General features: G+C 41.6%; 2 protein-coding genes across 4 annotated transcripts in view; both read right to left on the reverse strand.

The window, feature by feature from the left end:
- Nucleotides 1–639: 639 nt before the first annotated feature.
- LOC117956896 (nuclear factor interleukin-3-regulated protein-like) overlaps nt 640–20,498 on the reverse strand; it is a 26,853-nt gene continuing 6,994 nt past the window's right edge. Inside the window, exons 2-3 of one of the 2 annotated variants that reach the window (XM_034892227.1) lie at nt 11,024–11,030; nt 640–4,424 (exon numbers count right to left, since the gene is read on the reverse strand). In XM_034892227.1, the coding sequence (XP_034748118.1) occupies nt 2,211–4,025 (1,815 nt within the window). In that variant the 5' untranslated portion in view covers nt 4,026–4,424; nt 11,024–11,030 and the 3' untranslated portion in view covers nt 640–2,210. Of the gene's footprint in view, nt 4,518–9,446; nt 9,832–11,023; nt 11,031–20,498 lie in introns of those variants that run through there. The other variant, XM_034892220.1, reaches the window with a different exon arrangement.
- On the reverse strand, nt 13,332–15,749 carry LOC117956911 (nuclear factor interleukin-3-regulated protein-like). Of its 2 annotated transcripts, none has more exons than XM_034892238.1 (2): nt 15,538–15,749; nt 13,332–14,794 (listed from the first exon to the last, which is right to left on the reverse strand). In XM_034892238.1, exon 2 carries the CDS (start codon nt 14,694–14,696, stop codon nt 13,449–13,451), a length of 1,248 nt encoding a protein of 415 aa, XP_034748129.1. In that variant the 5' UTR covers nt 14,697–14,794; nt 15,538–15,749; the 3' UTR covers nt 13,332–13,448. The 2 variants fall into 2 exon arrangements, with proteins under 2 accessions (XP_034748129.1, XP_034748140.1); XM_034892249.1 differs by having other exon boundaries at nt 15,534–15,690.

A 20,498-nucleotide genomic window follows, 5' to 3' on the forward strand; every position in this document is an offset into this window, starting at 1 on the left:
AAAAAAATAAAATAATTTGAATAAAACAAATTAAAAGGAAGAATACAATGTAGGCTCCTGTAGGAATAGGGCTGGGTACCAAATTCAATACTTTCTAGGCGCCCACCCAATGGCCTCTATAGTATTGAGTGTCGAAAAATGCCTTGTCATTCAATAACAATAGGAGTAAATCTCATCAGCGACAATGAGCCAATAAGCATGCAGCATGCTTCTACCCAGATCTAATAACGCTGGTGATTGGCTGTCTAACGTTACATGTTGTAAAAGGATGCAGGAAAACTTATGTTACGCAAGACAGGGCTCACTTAGTAGAAGCTGAAAACAAATGAAAAGATTTGTAATGTGTAATGTTGTAATTTCTTTTTGTTAAAAGGGATTTTATGAAATTGGTATTGGAAAAAAGTATCGTTCAGAAACTATATTGGTATTTGAAATGTAAACAAAGCCATAAGTATGAATGAATTGCAAGCTATGAATGAATAGTACCAGTTTTAGTTAATAAAAGGCACTTTTTTATGTAATGCCATATGTGACTGTGTGACTGTGTGTGTGCTGGCGTGCGTGTGTGGTGTTTGACCTTGTTTCACCTTCACCATGCATTTCATTAGACCGACTCAAAAAGTTCAATAGAGACATATGTAAATTTAACAACCTTTTATTGTTTTCTCCATTTTCAATCGTTCCCAATAAAAAAAAAAGTGTTTTGTAACCATTTTGCATACCCACATGAAGTATAGCAATACATACCCACTTCTGGACAAGCCTTATTCAACTTTTTTTTTTTTTTTTCTTTCATTTTCAGAAAAGCCTTTCGGCAAACAACAACTTTATACGGTAACACAGAGTACAAATGGTAACTGGGGCAAAGGGCAGCGTGGGTAAATACACAGCACAACCAGGAAGAGCATAGAGCAAAATGACACAACAAGATGACCGAAGTATGCACATAAGAATAATAATAGCCAAAATAATAACCAACTATAATAGAAAATAACAATATTAATAAAATAATAAAATAAGGACAGTAGTATACAAGAGATAGAGACAACTTTACATTTATACATAGTGGCCAAAGGCAGGCACCAGGGAGTGAAACTCGTACAGAATGATGATCTACTGCAGCTAAAACGACTCAGTGCGGAGGTGAGTGGGACTGTTAAGACATTGGCCAAAGTGGGGACGAGGGACAACACAATAAAGAGGCACCTTATGAAGAGAGAGCAGCTTTGCTTGTTTGCGATTGGAAAGCCATTTCATTTATTAGACAAGTAACATTGGTCTGGAAATGCAGATGTAGTGATTGATTTCCGGCTGGCAGGCGAGGCTTGCCTTGTGCTTGTCAGGTTTTGCAAACAGCAATGTGTGACTGCATAGCCTTGACTGATATGCGGATAACTGGCCTAGACTGTTTTGACAGCTTTGAGTGTCAAAGAGCTCAGATCACCTGAATGAAACCCCCGATCTGATCTGAAAAAGTGTACCTTTTTTTTTCAACTAAGTTGTGGCCCCTTCTTTTAGTTCAAAGTTAATCTTTGAGGCATTTTCTAGACAAAGAGCGACTGTACAAAGTATAACAACGAGAGAAAAACGATCACTTTTAAGTCTACAACTTCCGCAACCCACTGCTTTATTTTTTTAGTTTTCACCACATTTTTCTTCTTAAAATATATATTCCATATATGCAAATTCATATGTCACAGTAATATACAATCTAAGTGCTTCAGAAGTAAAGGGGACTTGTGTGTACAGATGGTAAGAGAGTGGATGAGCAAATGGTACATGTGTGTTCGGAGGGAGGAAGAATGTAACTCTGGATGCCAAAAAGGGAGACAGTTAAAGGAAGGATGTGTTTTCTTTGGTCAAAGGAATGTTACCATAATGCCACAATAAAAATGCTGGCCAGCCACCAAGGCAGTTTACAATAATGAATAATTGAATAATGTTTCAGCTCTGGAGAGTTTCATTCTGTCCTCTTCCTCATTAAGTGATCTATCATTTTAATTGGAGGGATAGATGGGAGGTAGGAGAGAGCAAAGGTAAGAGGATCAGGTGACACAGTGAAACTTGGTGAAATCACATCCTAACTGCACCTCACACAGATCACCGGCTTCTTCTCTGTCGTGTAAGGTGGCGATGTAAGATTAGTAGTTGTGTTGTCTGTGAATGTCTGTCTGCTGAAGACGACAGAGAGATGATGGGAAAGTTTGTCCCTAATCTCGCCTCTTATTGTGCCCACTCCAGCTGCTGCTGGATCCCTTTTTCACTTCCTCTTTTTTAGCGTCTGCGCTCTCATTCAGAGTATTGACCTCTTGCGCATAATCAGTCTCATTCTCAACCTCTGTGCTCTCCCTGTTGGCTTGGGTGCTGTTAGGATTGCTAGGTAGAGCTAAGTACGGGTGCTGAGGCAGCGTGGGAGAGGGGGACATGGAGGTGTTGACTGTTCCCTCCATCTGCCCTCCTGCTGCCCCATTGGACAGAGCTCTGTACTTGAGGCGGAGCTTGTGGGGCAGGGCAGTGGCTTTGACCTCGGCTTGGAACTCGCCATTCGACCCGGCAGCTCCCACCGCCTTCTGGTGGTAGCTGCTAATGTCTGAGGAGGACGAGGAGGGGGACTCGTCGTCGGTGGAGCCCTCCTTGTCCGAGCTACGGGGCTCCCCATCACTGGATGAGGTGTCTTTAGCAGAGGAGTTCTCCTGGTACAAACTGGCAGCTGCGGGGCCTCCTTCATAGGTGAGCACCGGAGGCTCTTCGTCCAGTGTGTTGAGGTAGCCGTTGTGCTGTGGGAAGGAGGACTTGCCCTCCTCAGTGTTGTGGATCAGATTAGGGGCAAAAGGGTTGTGGGGACTGCTCTCCTGACCCTGGTAGCTGCAGTGTCCATAATGGCTGTCACGCTGTTGTTGGGCATTGAGATTGTACCTTTGCTGCAGCTCCTCTGTTGACTCAGCATAACCATTAGAGTACTCATACTGAGGCGAGTCCATTGTCTTTGTCCTCTCTAGTTTCTCAGAAACCTCTGTGATGGTCACTGAGCCGTCAGGAAACTTGCTGCCATGCTGTAGTAGTCTGTTCTGCTGGGACTGCTGGTCCTCCGGCCTTTGCGTCTCCATGGGGTAACAGCCGCTGCTGGAGCGGTACAAGATGACGCTCCTCTGTGCAGATATGGCCTGGGGAGCGGGACTGGAGGCCTCCATGTGGCGCTGCTGCTGCTGTTGGGGGTGCTGGTAGTCCATGGCACTTTCAGCCAATGGGGTGTTCTGCTGGTGAGGAGAAACCAGAGCAGTGTGGTTGCCATGGTAAGCTCCACTTGGCATACCATTGGGCATCCTGTTGCTTTCCAGTCCAGCCATCTCCATACTTGAGGGCTCGGTCTTTATTTTGTAGCCCATGGGTTCTGGGCTGTCCCTGGAGGAGCCATCAGACATGTCAGAGAAGGAGCCCCGGGGAGAGTACTGGTGGAGCAGGTTGTGGCGCTCGCCACGGCTCGACTGTTCAGTTTCAGATGAGTCAGAATTCAGCATCACTTGGGATGCACTGGAGTAGCCGCTGCTTGAGAGGTAGGCGTTACCATTTGAGGTGCCATTGCTGCTCCCATTACTACTGTTGCCACCAGCAGCGCTGTTGGAGATCTGCTGGCTTTTCTCCATGTAGGAGGCTGTGCTGATGAGGCCAAAGCGCAACTTGAGCTGAAGAAGCTCAGTTTTTACACGAACATTCTCCTCATTCAGGGCCATGACCCGGTTCTCCAGCACCATGTCATTGAGGCGACGCTTTTCCCTCGAGCGCTTGGCTGCTTCATTGTTCTTTCTCCGTTTTTCCCAATAGGAAGCATCTTTCTTTTCATCAGAAATAAACTCTCGCTTGCGACGGCAGCTCGCACTAGCCTTGGAACCTTTAGACTGGCGGCTGATCCGTTCTCCACTTCCAGGAGTAGGGGATGGGATGCTGCCACTGTAGGAGGAAAATGTGTCAACCTCCATGGCATTTTTGTTGCTGGTGTTCGAAAGATGCAGACTTAGACTTTCCATTTTGTCCCAGCTGGGGGCTAGAGTGCAACTCTAGCAAAGGGCAAAGGGGAGAAGGGAAAAATGTAAAACTATATGAGCCTTCTGCTTTGTTATTAAGCAGATCCAAAGTCGCAGGATCGGCAAAAACTTCTTAATGAGGTATTTGTGCTCCTGGAAGGGGTAGCCTCATTGATTTCTGTTTCTTATTTTTCACGATCAAAACATTCAAGTGTCCATATTAGCCAAGAAGATTAGAAAAAGGTGGAACTCCCCCAAAACTTCAGACATTGAACTAGTGTTCTGAACCTAAAAAAAGAAACAATGTAGTATTTTTTTCAGCAAAGACTCCTCCAGCTGTCTTGTTGGAGGTGATTTTGAGTTGATCAGCTTCTTCCCTAATCTTCACCAGTTTTTATGCTTCTTTTAGTGCCTTAGAGAGGATGTAGGTCAGTCCGTCTACTCTGTGGGCTCCCTGAGGATCCAGCTTCAGTGCTGCTGTTTGCTGACAACTAACTGGGAGAGAGAAAGAGAGAAGGAGGGGGAGAAAGAGAGAGCGTTAGATTAGCTGTAAAACCACTGCAGTTCATTGTAACATATATTTATGTTTCAGACAAGGTGAAATCAGACTTATCAAAGCTTTACTATGGGTGCCTTGAGTATAACCTCTAAGGTTACGCAGTCTGTTGATCATGTGCCACAATTCTATGACATAATCCCCAATGTTCTGCAATGTTTGTCTTTCTTGTCTTTGTCTCCTTGACTTCACAGAGAAAGAAAGGGTGCTGCAGAGTCTCAGTAGCAGCACACACATGAGTATTTGGGGCTGTAACTGGGATTAAACCTACTGTATGTGCGGCTGCTGCTGCTGCTGCTGCAGAGCTCTTGTGTAATCAGGGTGCTGTCATAGTCACGTAACAGGACTGAGCGAGACTGACCTGGTGCCAGACAAAAGGGCTGAGGGAGGCAGGGAATAATCCAGGGTCTGATGCATCATCACACTAAATATTACAGTAATTATAATATGGTATATGATGAAACAAATTATATGCAATTATAATTTCTGCTTTTAAATTTTATTTTCTAAAATGCTTCATGAGGTAACAGACTTAAAATACTGCTTTAAACTCGATTTTGGAAGCGGCTGAAATGGAGTTCATGGAAGTGGAAACACATCTGTGTTGGGCTGTATCTGTCTAAGAGATCTCCCTCACAGCGGCGATTTCTCAGTTTGACTAGTAGCCGTCACACTCTGAAATTACACAACACTACAAGCTGCTGAACATCCTTATGCTGTGTCAACATCGTAGCTCAACAGGAAGCCTTGCCCACTCAACAAGCGTTAACAATGCTGGATGTAGCGCGGACGGATGCTGACGGCGGTCCAGCTTTAAGTAATAACTAGATCTGCACTTGTTTTCAGCCGGAGGTCCTCTGGTTCTCTCCCTGTACAGAATTACACAGTTGATATGCAGTAATTAATAACACGCCACTACACTACCAAAACATCTTCTTATGACACACAAAAAGGTGACGTAATAATCTAGGTCACTGTGCCTGTGGGTAACAATGACCCTTTTGGTGTTGATTTTTATTTGCAAAAATTAAACGCCCCATAAATTTGAACTTTTATCATCACATGCATGTATTTATTCACCTCATCTTTCATGTGATTCCAGTTTTTTTCAGAGCACCCACTTATTGGGAACTGGAATCAGTGGAGCACAATAAACAGTTTGATTGACAGTTGTCTGCAGGAATGTACCACAGTTTCCTAATTGTACTTTTAAATACTAAAATCAAACAAGAAGCACCAGCAGTATAATGTATTTGCTTTCTGCTATTAAAGAAGAACATTTTCTGCCTCTTTTTCACCCAGTGCCTCAAAAACCACAAAGTAAAACATGTTGGTATTTAATGTAATATACAGCAGTGTCTTACAACAGATAGTGTTACAGCTGCTATGGTTGTTAAGGAAACAGCAAGCAGCTCCTAATGCCAATGTATGCTCCCATATTTATCTTAAGTTTTCTCTACTATGGTCTATGAGACCAGGCATGGGGCCAGCAGAGAAAGCAGACCTGAACCAGTCTCCAGACTGGTTACAGCATTTCTCTGCTTCCCCCAGAGTCAATGACCCTGTTACGTAATCTCACACTAAAAAAAAAACCACTGAGACCTTGAAACAGCTTGACTACTGCTCCCAATAATTAGCCGTGTATTTGCCCATGTCTGTTCTGTTGTAACTCAGGGACTAAGCCTAGATATGCTGCTGGCTATACTTGCAATTGAATCTTCCCTTCAGTCCCAAAACAAGGATTTTACCGTCTCGTTTGTCTCCTTATCTCAAAGAACTGGAGTAAAGCTACAATGACCTGAAAAGGATTTGGACACAACCACCAACAGATGTGGAAAAATTCAGGATCTGCCCTTCCCTCTCTCCCAAACCCTGGATCATTTTAATAAAGACTTGCAGGGTAGGAGGGCGGGAAACAAAGGCGGGCATACTCTCTGCGCTGTCCCACTGACCTAGAAACAACGCTAAGCAGTAAACACTCCTCCTGTCTTTGACTGTGCGCCATAAAATAGGACAGTTTGACTTCAAGGAAGGGAGGCCAGGAGAGGGGAAAACAGTATTAGCATGTACTCTAAAAATAGGGACAGGGTGGTGCAGAATAGAGATGGGGTGGCAGGCGCAGTTCAGTTGGTGGAAATGAGAGGAATTTTACACAGAATCTGCAGCAGGACGGATAAAGAGACAAAGCTGAATACGTCATCTGCCTAAAAATCTGGTTATCATAGCCCCAGTGATTTTCATGCAACATGAATTCCTGTTTGATCTGGAAAACCCTACGACTCGGTATGCAGCACTGAACAATGTGCACCAATAGCAGATGAATAACGATAGTGAGAGACAGAGCGATGGCACTGACGTCAGAGCACACACCCATCTCTGCAGCCAAATTCACATATAACTGTCTCTCTCTCTCTCTCTCTCAGGACTGCATGGGGAGGGGCTGCTGTTGTTGCTCGTAACGTACGTGCTTTGAATAACTCTTGTTGCGAAGTAAAGCTTGTGTAACACATGCCTATTACATCGCAGAAGAAGCTACAGGTTTGCTGGCTGTGAATGCCCTCTGCAATCCCCTTTCACTGTACTCTGCCCTGCCAAGACTTAAGATGGAAAACAAAGAGATACTGGGCATGGTATGACTACATTGTGTAATTGACTCCTTATGCAGAGGCTAATTCCCCATTGGAAAAAATAATGATTCACTCCAACTACTGTAATCAGTTTCTTTTCCGTGTTCTTGGCTGTGGAAAACACAGGCCTGAAGTAGTTCCCAGGCACTTTCCGCTTGGGGAGGAATGCTTCACCTCTGACCTCCTCTGAGGCAAGTGTGAGTCAAACGCATGGCTCTTCCCCTCCTCCATCTTTTAAGTGATCCAATACCACACATGTGGAGGGGCCCCCAGGTAGGAGCGTCCATTTTGCCACACAGCTTTGTGTCAAGAACCAAAACTAGCAGACAGAAATCCAGACATTCCAGGTCAATCCTGAGTGTCATTTCACACAGAATACCAGACATTTCAATAAATGCTCAGAGAAGGTTCAATATTTAGCTTAGAGTGAATTAAATATTTGTTTCCAGATAAATAAGTATGACTGTCTTATAAAATTTCCTAATCTGTACATGCTTACACGTTTGCATTGTATTCTGCTGAAAAAAAAAAGCTTATTTGGTCAATTAGTCACTACAGTAACGTGTGACCTTTATTTCTTTAAGTTACATCTTTTTTTCTTTCAACACTAATTGATTAATAGACAGTAAAGTAGGGAACTGGGACAAGTAGCTGTAGTCACAGCCACAGCTTGCCATGTCTCCTCACCCAAATACAGGTCTGACCTATATTCCCAAAGCTGGCTGGGATGGAGCAATGCAGACAGCTCTGAAAGCAGACCAGCTGGCAGCAGGCGCAATAAGAGCTCACCAGAACTCTGGCTTTGCCAGACAGGGGTTTCCATGCATTGCATCACATCCTGGAAGCTCACTTCTTACAACAAAGTCACTCAAAGACCTCACTCCCATCTTGGGATGTGAGTTTTGTACCAAACAAAAGAGACTATTATCTGGTTTTAACCTTCTGCTTTTTATTACGTTCCAAGTTTCCTCTGAGAGGAAAAAGACTGAGAAAGTTAAAAATAGCTCATCGAGCAGCTGTGTTACGTCACTGATAAAATCATTTCTAAAACACCTATCTGCTTTAGAAATAAAGAGTTGGTGTTAATCTGGGTATGAATGATGGGGAGAAAGAGCAGGGTGTGAACGGGAATCAATTACAGGCTTTTCTTTCCCGGGAGGGAGCTGTTTATTGCTTCTCCCTGCTGTGTGCTGGTTATGTCATACCCTCCAACTCCCTCAAAGCAAAGCTCTAGCAAAGCTCATAAGCAGAAAAAAAAGTGACTCACTTTGAATGAAAATCAGACATTTTGTTTTCTCCTTTGAACATCTATTCATATGTTAGTAGGCTAATGTAACCTAGAAACAGAAGCAAAGGTCCTGCGCACTTGGAGAACAGGAAGTTTTATACAAACATATTCATGAAAGAAAAAAAATGTTCTTTTATTAGTAGATTACTGTTGCATACAAATGTTCTGTTTTCTGTAGTAGGCTATATCTTTAATACTCCCATATTTGTTTTACACAGCCTAACAGTAACACAAGCAATCTATTCTAAAAACATTAGACATCTTTTATGGTTTTTTGTTTGTTTTTTAGTTTCAACTACATTAATTAAAAATATGACATTAGCCCTACCTTACCCTTTATGTAAATTAATATTCTAAAGGAACCCATCTTTTTATTTGTTCTAATCAGCTGGACAGCCAAAATGAGAATTATTATCTAAGTAACTAAAGTGATCTAGTGACCTTTATGAACGACTATAGCCTACATACAAACAGCAGCATACCACGTGCAGGAGCTAATATAGTACCCTGTGTGTCTGCATTGAGCAGACAACACAGACCGAGCCCAGCAGCTGCCCCCATTCCCTGGAATACATCCACCATGCGGGGAATAACCTCATTTTGACATTGAGCGTGTAACGTTGGATAACAACCAACCACGTTTTCTCAGTCCTGTATGTTTCATGTGAATAACAAAGCGAGGAAAACGCAACAAAACCGGGAAAAAAAGTAGCATATTAGCCTCGCCAGTGCCGTGTTTAATGTGACAAAAGCAGCAGCTCAAACGTTTCAAAGTCACGGACGCGCGGCACAGCCGAGAGTCGCCATGTGAACAATAACCGGCCATACGCATCATGTCCTCATATCAACACACCGCTAGAAAACCTATAGGAAACCACACCGAAAAGGAACAAATAGAGATACAAATAGACAAAGACAAAAGCCAAAAAGCAGCAAGTCATTACATAGCCTACCTTTTCATGTCCTGGAGGAGGGGAAAAAAAGATTCAGGCTTCCCCGACACAAAAGCTGTCTCGCTCCCGTTTCCTCCTTTCCTTGTGCCTTTAGAAGAAACCTCCCCCCGAAAAAACACGAAAAGTTTTCTTCTCTGTCTGCTTTCGGTGCTCGGGACAGTTGTGGTTGAGTCAGTGGGTCGGGTGGATGCTGTTTCTCTGTGTCTTGGCTCGGTCTGCCTGTCTGTTGTGTGCTGCCACACACTTTGCTCCAGTTTCTCTGGCTCCCTTTCTAGAAATATGTGTTAGTAGGTCAGCGGTTGCATAACAGCTCTTCGGCTGCTTCGTCACGTTTTTGTCCTCTATCTCTCTCTCGCGCGAGAGTCTCTCTCTCTCTCTCTCTCTCTCTCTCTCTCTCGCCGTGCAGTTGGTTACTCTATTTTTTCCCTTCTTCTCCCACCCTACATGTCTATCTCCATGTCTCCTCCACGATGTAACACCGTCGAGAGTGGTTGAGTTAAGGGCATGAATGCGTTTACTCGGACACCCAGAGGTCCAATAATAGCACGTTACAACATGTCCTCCAACTGTGGAAGTGTACAGTCCCTGTTACGCCATCTCTCATTAGACATTACTCCTATATATATATATATATATATATATATACATTTTCCTGATGATGCTTTATCACTTTATTACTTTAGTTAATAAAGCTGAGATAAATTGTATTCAGAATACTTCTTTTGACTTGAACTCTTTCAACTTGTGAAAGATGTTGAAAGAATTGTTAAATATACTGTATGAAATATGTGATGACTTTGTTTAGATACTGCCACTGTAGAAACACAGCACTTATTTAAGTCTGTAGTCTTAAAATTACATCATAATTTAACTTAATTTTTTGCATAAAGGTCATTAGCATGTTTTTGACTTCTGGCTAATTTACACAACAGAAGGACAGGATGTAGGTCACATGGCCTAGTTATAGTTCTCAGTCCTTACCAACCCACATATTAAACTGTTATGTAGATTATAAAGAATTTTGAATATTCTTAGGAAATCTCTTTTACTTTTGACACTCACTGTCTTTTTCCTATTTTGTTTCTTTTATTTTAGGTCTGTCATACACACACATAGGGGAGGAATGCATCCCAATAGCTTTAGACCACTATATATATAGATTAGTTTACAGAGTAGTTTTTGCATTGACAAATAAAGTTTAACCCTCCTTAAGATCTTTGTTGTGGTATTCTTTTTAAAAACATTGGCTGAAAACTGCTTTTTTGTGATATTCATAACAGAAATTCCACATTTTTCAAGTTATTATTTTGTCATGCTCTGTAATAATATTTTAGCATATTTAACAATGTAAGTATCTTATAAATACTAATAGTATAAAACAGGGAATCGTACCCTCTTTTCTATAATAAAACAAATCATTATGCCATTGTATGTTATTTTTAGGATTATCCCTTACATCTTTCCATCATGTTGTTTATTTTTTACTGGAAATGGATGTGTATTATCTGCTTATGAGCTCTTCTATTATCCCATAGAATCCATTGTCCTTATTACCAATATATTTCACGAGCAGTTACGTCAGCCCTGGTTGGTATCAAATACACATCCACTTCCAACCCACTCTCTCACTTACATCCCTTCCCCCTGCTTTGTCTATAATCACACACAAGCACCCATTCACTGCACACACACACACAACCACCACTGCCACCACCATTAGACCATGTTGTTGTAAACGGTGGCCGTGAACTTGTCTAGCTCCTTCCCCCACCAGTCCTCTGTTATAACCACCAACCCCCAACACACTCCACCATCTCTTCAGCTGCCTCTGCATGAAGGCATTCCCTTGGCAACTGTGGTGTGGTGGTGCCTGCCTAGCAACCAGAAGGCTCTTACTCCTTCATGGCTCGTGGCATGGGGGTTTGCAGACTGGGCTGGATAAAGATTGATTGCAAACAAAAGATCTCATTTGTATCTCTTGTTGTTGTTGTTCTCATCCGGGCCAACGCCTAAAGGAGGTGTCTCTGTGTTACCTGTTTAACCTCACATGTCATTACTAAAATGAATCCATTATGGTCAAATACGGTAAATGTCATTTTAAAAGCTTCAGTCTCGCTCTCGCATTGTGCTTTTTGAATAAAGATGGGTCATTTGAAGGTGGGAGTGCTGCACTTCCAACACAAAATGACACATTTGCTTATTCTGCATGTGCAGCATGTGGCACTACAGCAAGCACAATGGAGGAAACGACCTGTAGTAACACTGGATGAATGAATGAATGAATGAGAGTGAGGGATCCATGCCAATAAAGATAGTTGGCGCCACCTAGTGTTGATACAAAATTAATGAAACTAAAAATGGAAAAATTCCAAAATGTTTGACTGTAATCAAGAATAAAGGCATTTAGTCAAGTTTATCATCTTTTCAGACCAACAATAATAATTTAGTGTATGTATTGCAGCTTTCTGGCCCCCAACCAATAGCAGAATATATTTCACAGCAGCTCTTCTGGTGTCTATGTGCAGATTTGTACTTCTTGAATACTTTAATGTATTCTGAACCTGTATCCTTCACTCACATATGGACCAATCAGTTTCCACTGCAGCTGCTTCGATGCTAAAAATAGCTTTCATACTGCTGACGTGATAGATGACTCATGCAGTCTTACTCCTCTCCTTGCATCCGTACACCACTCCCCTCTCCCTGACACTTTCCAACACCCCGCTGCCCTTACATTTCAGCAGTGGTAGTGAGGGTGGACTGCCACCACAGTGATTTTTCCAGTCTTAAAGCATTTATTAAAGGAAGTAAAGGCCTTACATGACATTTAAATTGTATAAGTTCAGCTAAAAATTACATTTGTGACAAATTGCACTCTTCCGCAGTGCACCTCTCCACTCCAGTGCCACACCTACCATGTCTCTCTCTGCCCTATCTGGGTTAGCTTTTTTTTTTACCACAGCCTCTCCTGGCTTGATTATAATGCAAAGTGCAGTCTTAAAAGGCTTAACACTCTCTTACATAATACATGTTTATGGCTCTATCTCTTAAAATATTTGTGGCCTTTAGAACAAATACAAAACAGTAGTGTGATTGTATTACTATAACTGTCACTCATTTAATTTGATGATTTATAAATAATTATTACTGCAAAAAAAAGAGATATTACAATCAAAGACAGTGTAAGCCTTGCTATTAAAGTGAAATTGATTGCAGATGGTTTGTAATGTAAAATGGACTGAAAACATTTGTCATAATAGTTTGTTTTTATAAAATACATTTATTTCCAAGAACAGTTCACTTCATTTATAATTCTCAACAATAATGAAATAAGCAGTTGTGTGTATCTTGCAGTCAAAAGATAGATCCGATTCAATTCATCACAAAACGATTTATCACAAAAACAACTACACTCCCCAAAATTCCAACAATTATAATTGTGTGCTTTGTGTTGTATCTAACATGGTCATGTGTCAGTGTTGCTGACAGACCTGTTCAGTCAAATAATCAGAAATGTACAGCGTCCTCCAAATCTCATGAAATCAACATTAGAGTTTTGCATTCATTATCATTCATTGCATTCATTAAACATCATTTGGTTAGTCTGGCTTTTAATACGTAGCAGTGGTGTGACAATTTCATTCTTCTGTTTCTTTGTAACCTTTTCTGATTTTACTGTTTTCTATGTTTACTCTTTCTATTGTGTGATATGTGTTTTTACTCTTGGTTTCTGACGTTAATAACTTTGGATACCTGCTGGTTGCAGTAAAGTACTATGTAAATACATTTTGACTGATTGATAGATCAACAATAGAGTTTTGCATTCCTTAACCATTATTTTAAAATATGTGTTTTCTGGAAGTGATGTGCTGACCCTCACAGAAAGAGCTGTTCCCACTGGGGTAGTGCTGTTCTGTGGGTAGTCAGCAGTCTGTAAGATCGATGGTTTGTACAGATGTAGTGTGAAATCTGTCTACTAACGGGAGTCCCTGTGCTCAGGTGTTAAGCGATCTTGGAGAGCAGCTGCTGAGAGAAGAGCCTCTTGAGCTGAGCCACTTCCTGAGACAAACAGCTCATCTGAGACCTGAGACTGGCATCCTCTGTCAAGTTCTGCATGGAGGAGGAATTACAATGTCCAGAGGAAGGATCCTGATTTTGATACAGCGGCCCAAGTCCACCAGAGGCTTCCTCCCTGGACCAAGGAGCCTGACTCTGTGTCCGACTGTCCCATCCTGCCTGCTGGTGGTTCCCCACTTGGATGTTTGGCCACACTGTTGCTACAGGTGGTCCACTGGTTCTAGTATCAAAGGATGGAGACGTCTCCCCTCCATCACTGCAACCAGCAGGCCCTTTGAAGCGGAGCTTGTGCGGGAGGCTCCTCATACTCTGAGGTGAGTCTAGTCTGTTTACATGCTGACTCTCATTGGTCTCCAGGGGACAGATGTGAGAGTCGTAGCCCTGCTGCTCCTCCACCAACTCTCTCGGAGAAGGCCCACCACACTCACTCAGTGTGTCATCAAAAAACACAGGGCTGCCCACATCTGAGCTGCATGAGGTGGAGACACCGGACTCCTCTGATACACTATGACTTGACAAAATCCCGGCTCCCCTTGATCCATAGATGGCACCTGGCTGTGGAGGGTGAGGGTGGACGTGGTGGATGCTGGGCGGTGTGTTGGGGTATGAGGATCCATCAGTATGAGGCTGGTAGAAATGTTTTGCACTGGGTGTTGGGTGAGCACAGAGGGGTGCAGACAGCGGCAGGATGGAAACATCAGATGGATCCTTGACCAGGCCGAAGTGAAACTTCAGGGCCAACAGCTCTGCCCTCAGGCGGGCGTTTTCCTCCAGCAATCCCAGGACTCGCCTCTCTAGCACCATGTCATTGGCTCGCCGCTTTTCTCTGGACCGCTTGGCTGCCTCGTTGTTTTTTTTCCTCTTGTCCCAATAGCCATCATCTTTCTTCTCGGTGGGGATAAACTCTCGTTTGCGGCGTGCAGAGTTGCCGTTGTCCTCATCGTAGCTGCTACCAGCCTTTGCTTCAGCATTGGCTAGGCTCTTTGTGGGTTTGAGGGAAAAAGTGTGACTCAGGAGGGTTTGGGCCAACTGGCTTGTAGAGGTCAGGATGGAAACAGCCTCATCAGTGAAGGACACAGCCCTTCCCAGAGGCCTGGACCCCGGCCCCTCTACAGCCAGCAGTGAGGGCACTGACAGCTCCTGGATGATGCCTCCCACAGTCTGACCTGTCATCTTCTAACACTGATTCCACACTTGAGGGAGCTGTGAGGAGTGTGAGGAACTGACTGCGGGCTGGTGGTTTGGGGTGAAGTGTGCTGTAATGGCACCAGCTAGTGGTAAAAAAAAATACCCATTTGGTGAGGTGACTGTTTACAAGGTTGCAAATCAGTAAATCAACATTATACTGCTGCTAGGTGAGTGCTGTAATGTTTTAAACAGCAGGAAAAAACTTGAAAAATAATAAAAACTCATATCATGTAACAACTTTCAGGCCAGTGGGATAAAACTAGATTAATATAGATTCATAATAAATAATAGTATTATTTACAAAATCTCATTCAATTAGTCATTATCTACATTTCAACAGTGGCATTTAATTATCACATATTAGTAATTAAATAGATATACAAATAGTTAATCAAGAGAAAAGAGAACTACTGGTAATGTTGATTTTTCCTTTATTTATTCATTTCTTTTTTCTTTTACAATTTGAGAATTATTCATTGTTATTATGAATGATTTGCTACCCATTGACCATAACCATGTGTTTACAGTTAGTGGTTACACTAGCAAAAATTCCTAAATCCTACAAAGATGACTAATGAATCATTTGTGTTTACTGTTTACATAAAGTACTCTACATCCCATATGAAATTCCCGTGCTATTTCATCGGATGAGATGATAAAGGAAACATTGTTTCACAAACTAAAATAATATTCCTAAACTTTCTGTTTAACTAGCTAGGTTACTTCCTGACTAGAAGGTCTTCAACACATTAGCTCGCATGAGAAAACAAACAAACAAATAAATCAATGACAAATCTCGGGAAACAAGAAGGAGATCTTTACTTACAAATTGAAATCAAACAGCTGCTGAAACCTTTGATAAAAACCTCTGCTTCACATCACGTCTGGATGTTTCTGCTCCTCAAATGCGCTCTGTCGTTTCTTCCCCCACTCACCGGTTCAGCTGGGGTCGGAGCCTCACCCCGGGTGACCGCACCCCCTCCTTCTCCCCCCTTCTCCTCATCCTCCTCCCAACAGTTCAACAGTTGAGTCAAACCAGCGAAACTGTCTCTCAATACATCCGTGAGACACACGCGTAGAAAAAAACAACAATAAAACCGAACAGCAACCACCAGGTCTTTTATCACTACACGTACAGGCACGCAATTGACTGTCGAAGGCTGTCAAAAACTGAGACCGAAACGAAAACGAGGAGGTTGAGATTAAAAATGAATAGCTAAACTGTAAGCCAAACCAACATGTATTCAGAATTCAACAAGAAAAAGACTGCTACCACCACTGATGTATTAAGAACACAGTAGCACTCTGCCAGAAAGAACGCGATATGTCAGCCCTGGAATTTCAACTCTGCCAACCCGTAGGTTCAGGCTACGTCTACGCCATTAACAATCTTTGGGTTACAACCACAACATTTTATATAGCCAGCTAGTCTTTGATTAGAACCATGGCTGTAGCTAGCCTATGACGTTGAAAATGAACAGTTACAACACATTTATTTTAAATATGATAAACCACGGATGAATAAAACAAAACAGTAGGCCAGGTCAGTGAATGGTCATGCGTTTAAGAAAAAAAAGGTGGAAGGAAATTTGACCAGAAAAAACAGCTAGCTTTTACGTTGTGCTACGCTAGCGGCTGTGAGGTTCCACTACTTTAAGCAGAACTGCCTACCATGAGAACTGCGGTTTGAGCTAGCTAAATGTCAGCTTTCTACATCTGTAAAATGGACGATGCTCCCATGCCGGTGCTATATTTAGTAGCCTACAAATGCATCGTGGCACGTCAACATTTGCTAACTAGCATTGAACAAAGAAGAGCTGAGGCAGGTGAGAATAACGTTAGTTTTGCAGTAACGTTGTGCAGTCAAAAATCTCAAATAAAAAAGTAATGGAAACATTGAAATGTGACCTGAAAATGGTACTATAGTCTAGAGGAGGCCGTCTGTGTTTCAAAGTGTGGAAATTATAGAGAATTTTACATGTTTGGCTATCTTTAATTTGGTACTGAATTCTCTGATGCTTCTATTCATGAAGAAATAGACAGGTGAGCTTTCCACTCTTCACTAGGTGTGCGGAGGGTGAATTACTAGCAGAAATAATGTATTTCTTACTATTTTATTACTTTAAATTTAATTTTGTACATCCATTTAACACCTCATGTACTATCATGTTTCTGCTTTCTCTTTCTGTTTTTTTTTTACATCACTGTAATAAGGTCATCCAGTTTAAAAAGGCCTGTGTGGACAGCAATTGTCCTTATTTGCTCTTTGCAGGTAAGCACCCGAGGAGGAGTTCAAGGTAACTCTGCTACATGGAAAATTTGTTATGTACAAACTGTAAATTGTTTATCTACAAACAAACAATTGTACATTTATTTACGCCATAACATTAAAGTAGCAGACAGATCAGTTGCCACTGACAAAGAACAGAAAATTTAAGGATGTGTAATGTCACTAGTGTATTTTCTCCTTTTTCAGAGACTTGGCTTCATTGTGTAAGAACAAAAGAAGCTTGTCATTGTGTTACAGCCCTTGTGAGTTAATCTATACAGTTTAAAACCATGTTTTGTTGATGAAAAACATGGAGCGCCACACAGAGTGTGTCATTTGAATTCCAATGGATTGCATAAAAGGAATAGAGAGCTGTTATGTACACATGGAGAGAGAGAGCGAGAGAGAGATAGATAGAGAGAGAGAGCATGTAAGGACAGTGCTGGAAGTTCAGTTGGGGTGAGGCTGCTCAAAAAAAAGGAACATTGTTCCATGAGCAATCTGCTGGACAGTGATACTTCCTCCCTGCACATGTAAATGCTTCACAGAGAACACTCAGTCTGTGTGTCAGTCTCACCAGTTTCTCCAAAACAAGGCAACAGTTAACTTCTCGTTCTTGTATTTCTGCAAATCCTTGTCAGACCCTTTAGAAAATAGATTAAAAAAATAGAATATAATGCCTTTATTGTCATTGCATATGACAACAACATTTCAATTGCACTTCCCCTGGTGGTTACACATGATATGACAAGGCAACATAACAAGAAAACTTTAATTAAGACGTAATAAAAAGAGACCTAAGCAATACATAGTAATAAATAAGTAAAGACATTTAAAAAAAAAAAGATGAGTAGCTAAAAGAAGACATAGTTCATATAAGCGCAGTGCAGTCCAAATGGGTCATCACATCAGTGTCACTATGGACTTGTTTCAATGACCTGTTGGACATGCAGTGGTGTGCACAGAGGAGGTTGGGGTGAAATTCTGGGAAAAGAAACCTGCACTTCTGTCCCCAGGTTCAGATGAATGACCTGCCAACATATTAGATTAAATCAAGAAACATTTTGACTTCAGTTTCTGTCTCCTATTTTTAAGGTTACCTCTTTTTGGAAAGGATTTTCCTAGAAATGCTAGCAGCTGTCTGGGTTACACTGCAAAAAAAAGAAAGAAAAAGAGGCAGTCTGTTCATGCAGTTTCTCTGTGATTGTTGGTCACTCTGTGAGTGTAGAGCAATGCATAGATACAGTAATAATCAGCTATTTAATTGATTGATTATATTGCATTTAAAAAGAGGTGAGCCCACCCTGCTGCATAGTATTTATCCAAAGCACTGGAAGTAAATTGCTTTCTGCCTGAGTTTTCATGGTTTGCACAATGTTACAGTTACATAATCCATGATACAGAGTAAACACTGTCAGTGAAGCATGTCCAGTCATGTAGCCATTAATGACTTTTATAGCATCAACCTTCAGCACTACACATGGGGATGGGATTACAGTCATGGAGGGTCAGAGTTTATGTTCAACAGTGAGTCAATTCAGAGTCTGGGATGACTCGCTTCAGATGGGTTGAAAATTGGCAACTTTCCCCCTTTAGTGTTTTAGCTTAGCGCAACGCTATTGACACCACAAACACTGGTTGGCATCGTCATCCTCACTAGCTCCACCCACTTGTCAAAAACTGTTACATCGGGATTAGGGTTGGGAATCTATTGGCACCTCAAAATTCGATTAAGAAAGTCAACTTCTCTCAATATTCCATCCTCTTTCAGTCACTCTATTTTCTGCGTTCTGACATGTCTGGAAACAGTAACTTTTTTCTATATATTTTTTTAATAATCGATTATTAACTCATCAGAATCAAGCATTGAATCTTTCTAGAGACAATCACAATGCATCTAAGAATCGATTATTTTTCCCATCCCTAATCTGGATGCAAAAACCAAGATGGCTTCAAAATGGCATTTCACAAACAACTAGGTGATGTCACGGAGGCTACATCCACTATTTTTTTTTTACATTATTATTTCCCCTGACTTTTCATCCAGTGCCATCATTAGGTCCACTTTTTAATATAAACAATACTTTGGTTTATGACAGATACCTGCAACAATAATGCCACTTCCATTAGCCTCAGCTCTACTTTGGTTTTGTGCTAATATAAAAATTTTAGCATTTTGACACCCCAAGCAGAGAAAACAAACCGGTAAACATTATATCTGCTATAACTTCTATAACTTCTATAACTTCAGCATGCATGGCCGGCTACACACTGGCTGCGTTGCGCGAGCGTAGCGTTTCTGTTGCGTTTTAGCTGTTTGGATTTTTCGGTGTCCTACACACCACAAACGTGTCTGCTGCTGCTGCTCGGTGACGTACTGGGAGGGCTATGTCGGGAAAAAGCGCAGACAGATTCAAACTCTGAAAAATGGGTAAACATAAATATATAGGCTACTGATTTGATTAAAGCAAGACAATGTCGCCAGAATTGATGGCAAAATAGGTTAAGTTACTTTCAAACATCAACATGTCATTTATTACCATGTATTCCTGTCAAAATGACAAAGATCTTTACCTATTCTATTTTGCCTGGAAACGTTTTCAACACGCTCATTTGTTGCGTGAAAAATAAGCGCTGGTTCTTTTTCTAGCAGGCACGCGTTTTCGAGCTGCGCGTGAGACGTGCGTGTCCCGCAGGCAGTGTGTAAGCTCTAACCTGTTAAGCTCCTACAGACTTTAGAATAGCTCAATATACTGAAGGCAGTGGAAGGCATGACACACACTTTTTGGTTACGTGAGAGAATCTAAATGGAATGCAACTTTATTATTTACATCATCACATCTAAACTAACAAATTAACTGTATGAACACCAGTAGCAGCTTTCTTTTAAAGCCCTTTCATGGTAAATAGTGTTGTTGCAGAAAATTGAATGATTGATTGTTCTTTTATTGCTTTACATGTGAATATTATGTGAAACTTTATACCCTGGAAGCTGTAAAACACTCAAATTGATTACAACAAGGGGTAGCAAAGAGCAGCAAAACAATGTGTGTTATACTCAGAGGTGGGTAGTAACGAGTTAGATTTACTCCGTTACATTTACTTGAGTACGTTTTTGAAAAAATTGTACTTCTAGGAGTAGTTTTAAATCACTATACTTTTACTTTTACTTGAGTAGATTAGTGAAAAATAAACTGTACTCTTACTCCGCTACATTAATTCAATTCAATTCAATTTTATTTATAGTATCAATTCATAACAAGAGTTATCTCAAGACACTATACAGATAGACCACACTCCAGAATTTACAAGGACCCAACAGTTCTAGTAGTCTCCTCCAGAGCAAGCAACAGTGCGACAGTGGCGAGGAAAAACTTCCTTTTAGGCAGAAACCTCGGACAGACCCAGGCTCTTGGTAGGCGGTGTCTGATGACCGGACGACATTAGGCTACAATGAGCTCGTTACTCGTTACTACGCTTCATTGTTTTTACCCCAGCGTACGTCTCATTTTAATGTT

This window comes from Etheostoma cragini, chromosome 2, assembly GCF_013103735.1.
Source record: "Etheostoma cragini isolate CJK2018 chromosome 2, CSU_Ecrag_1.0, whole genome shotgun sequence".
Taxonomy (NCBI): domain Eukaryota; kingdom Metazoa; phylum Chordata; class Actinopteri; order Perciformes; family Percidae; genus Etheostoma; species Etheostoma cragini.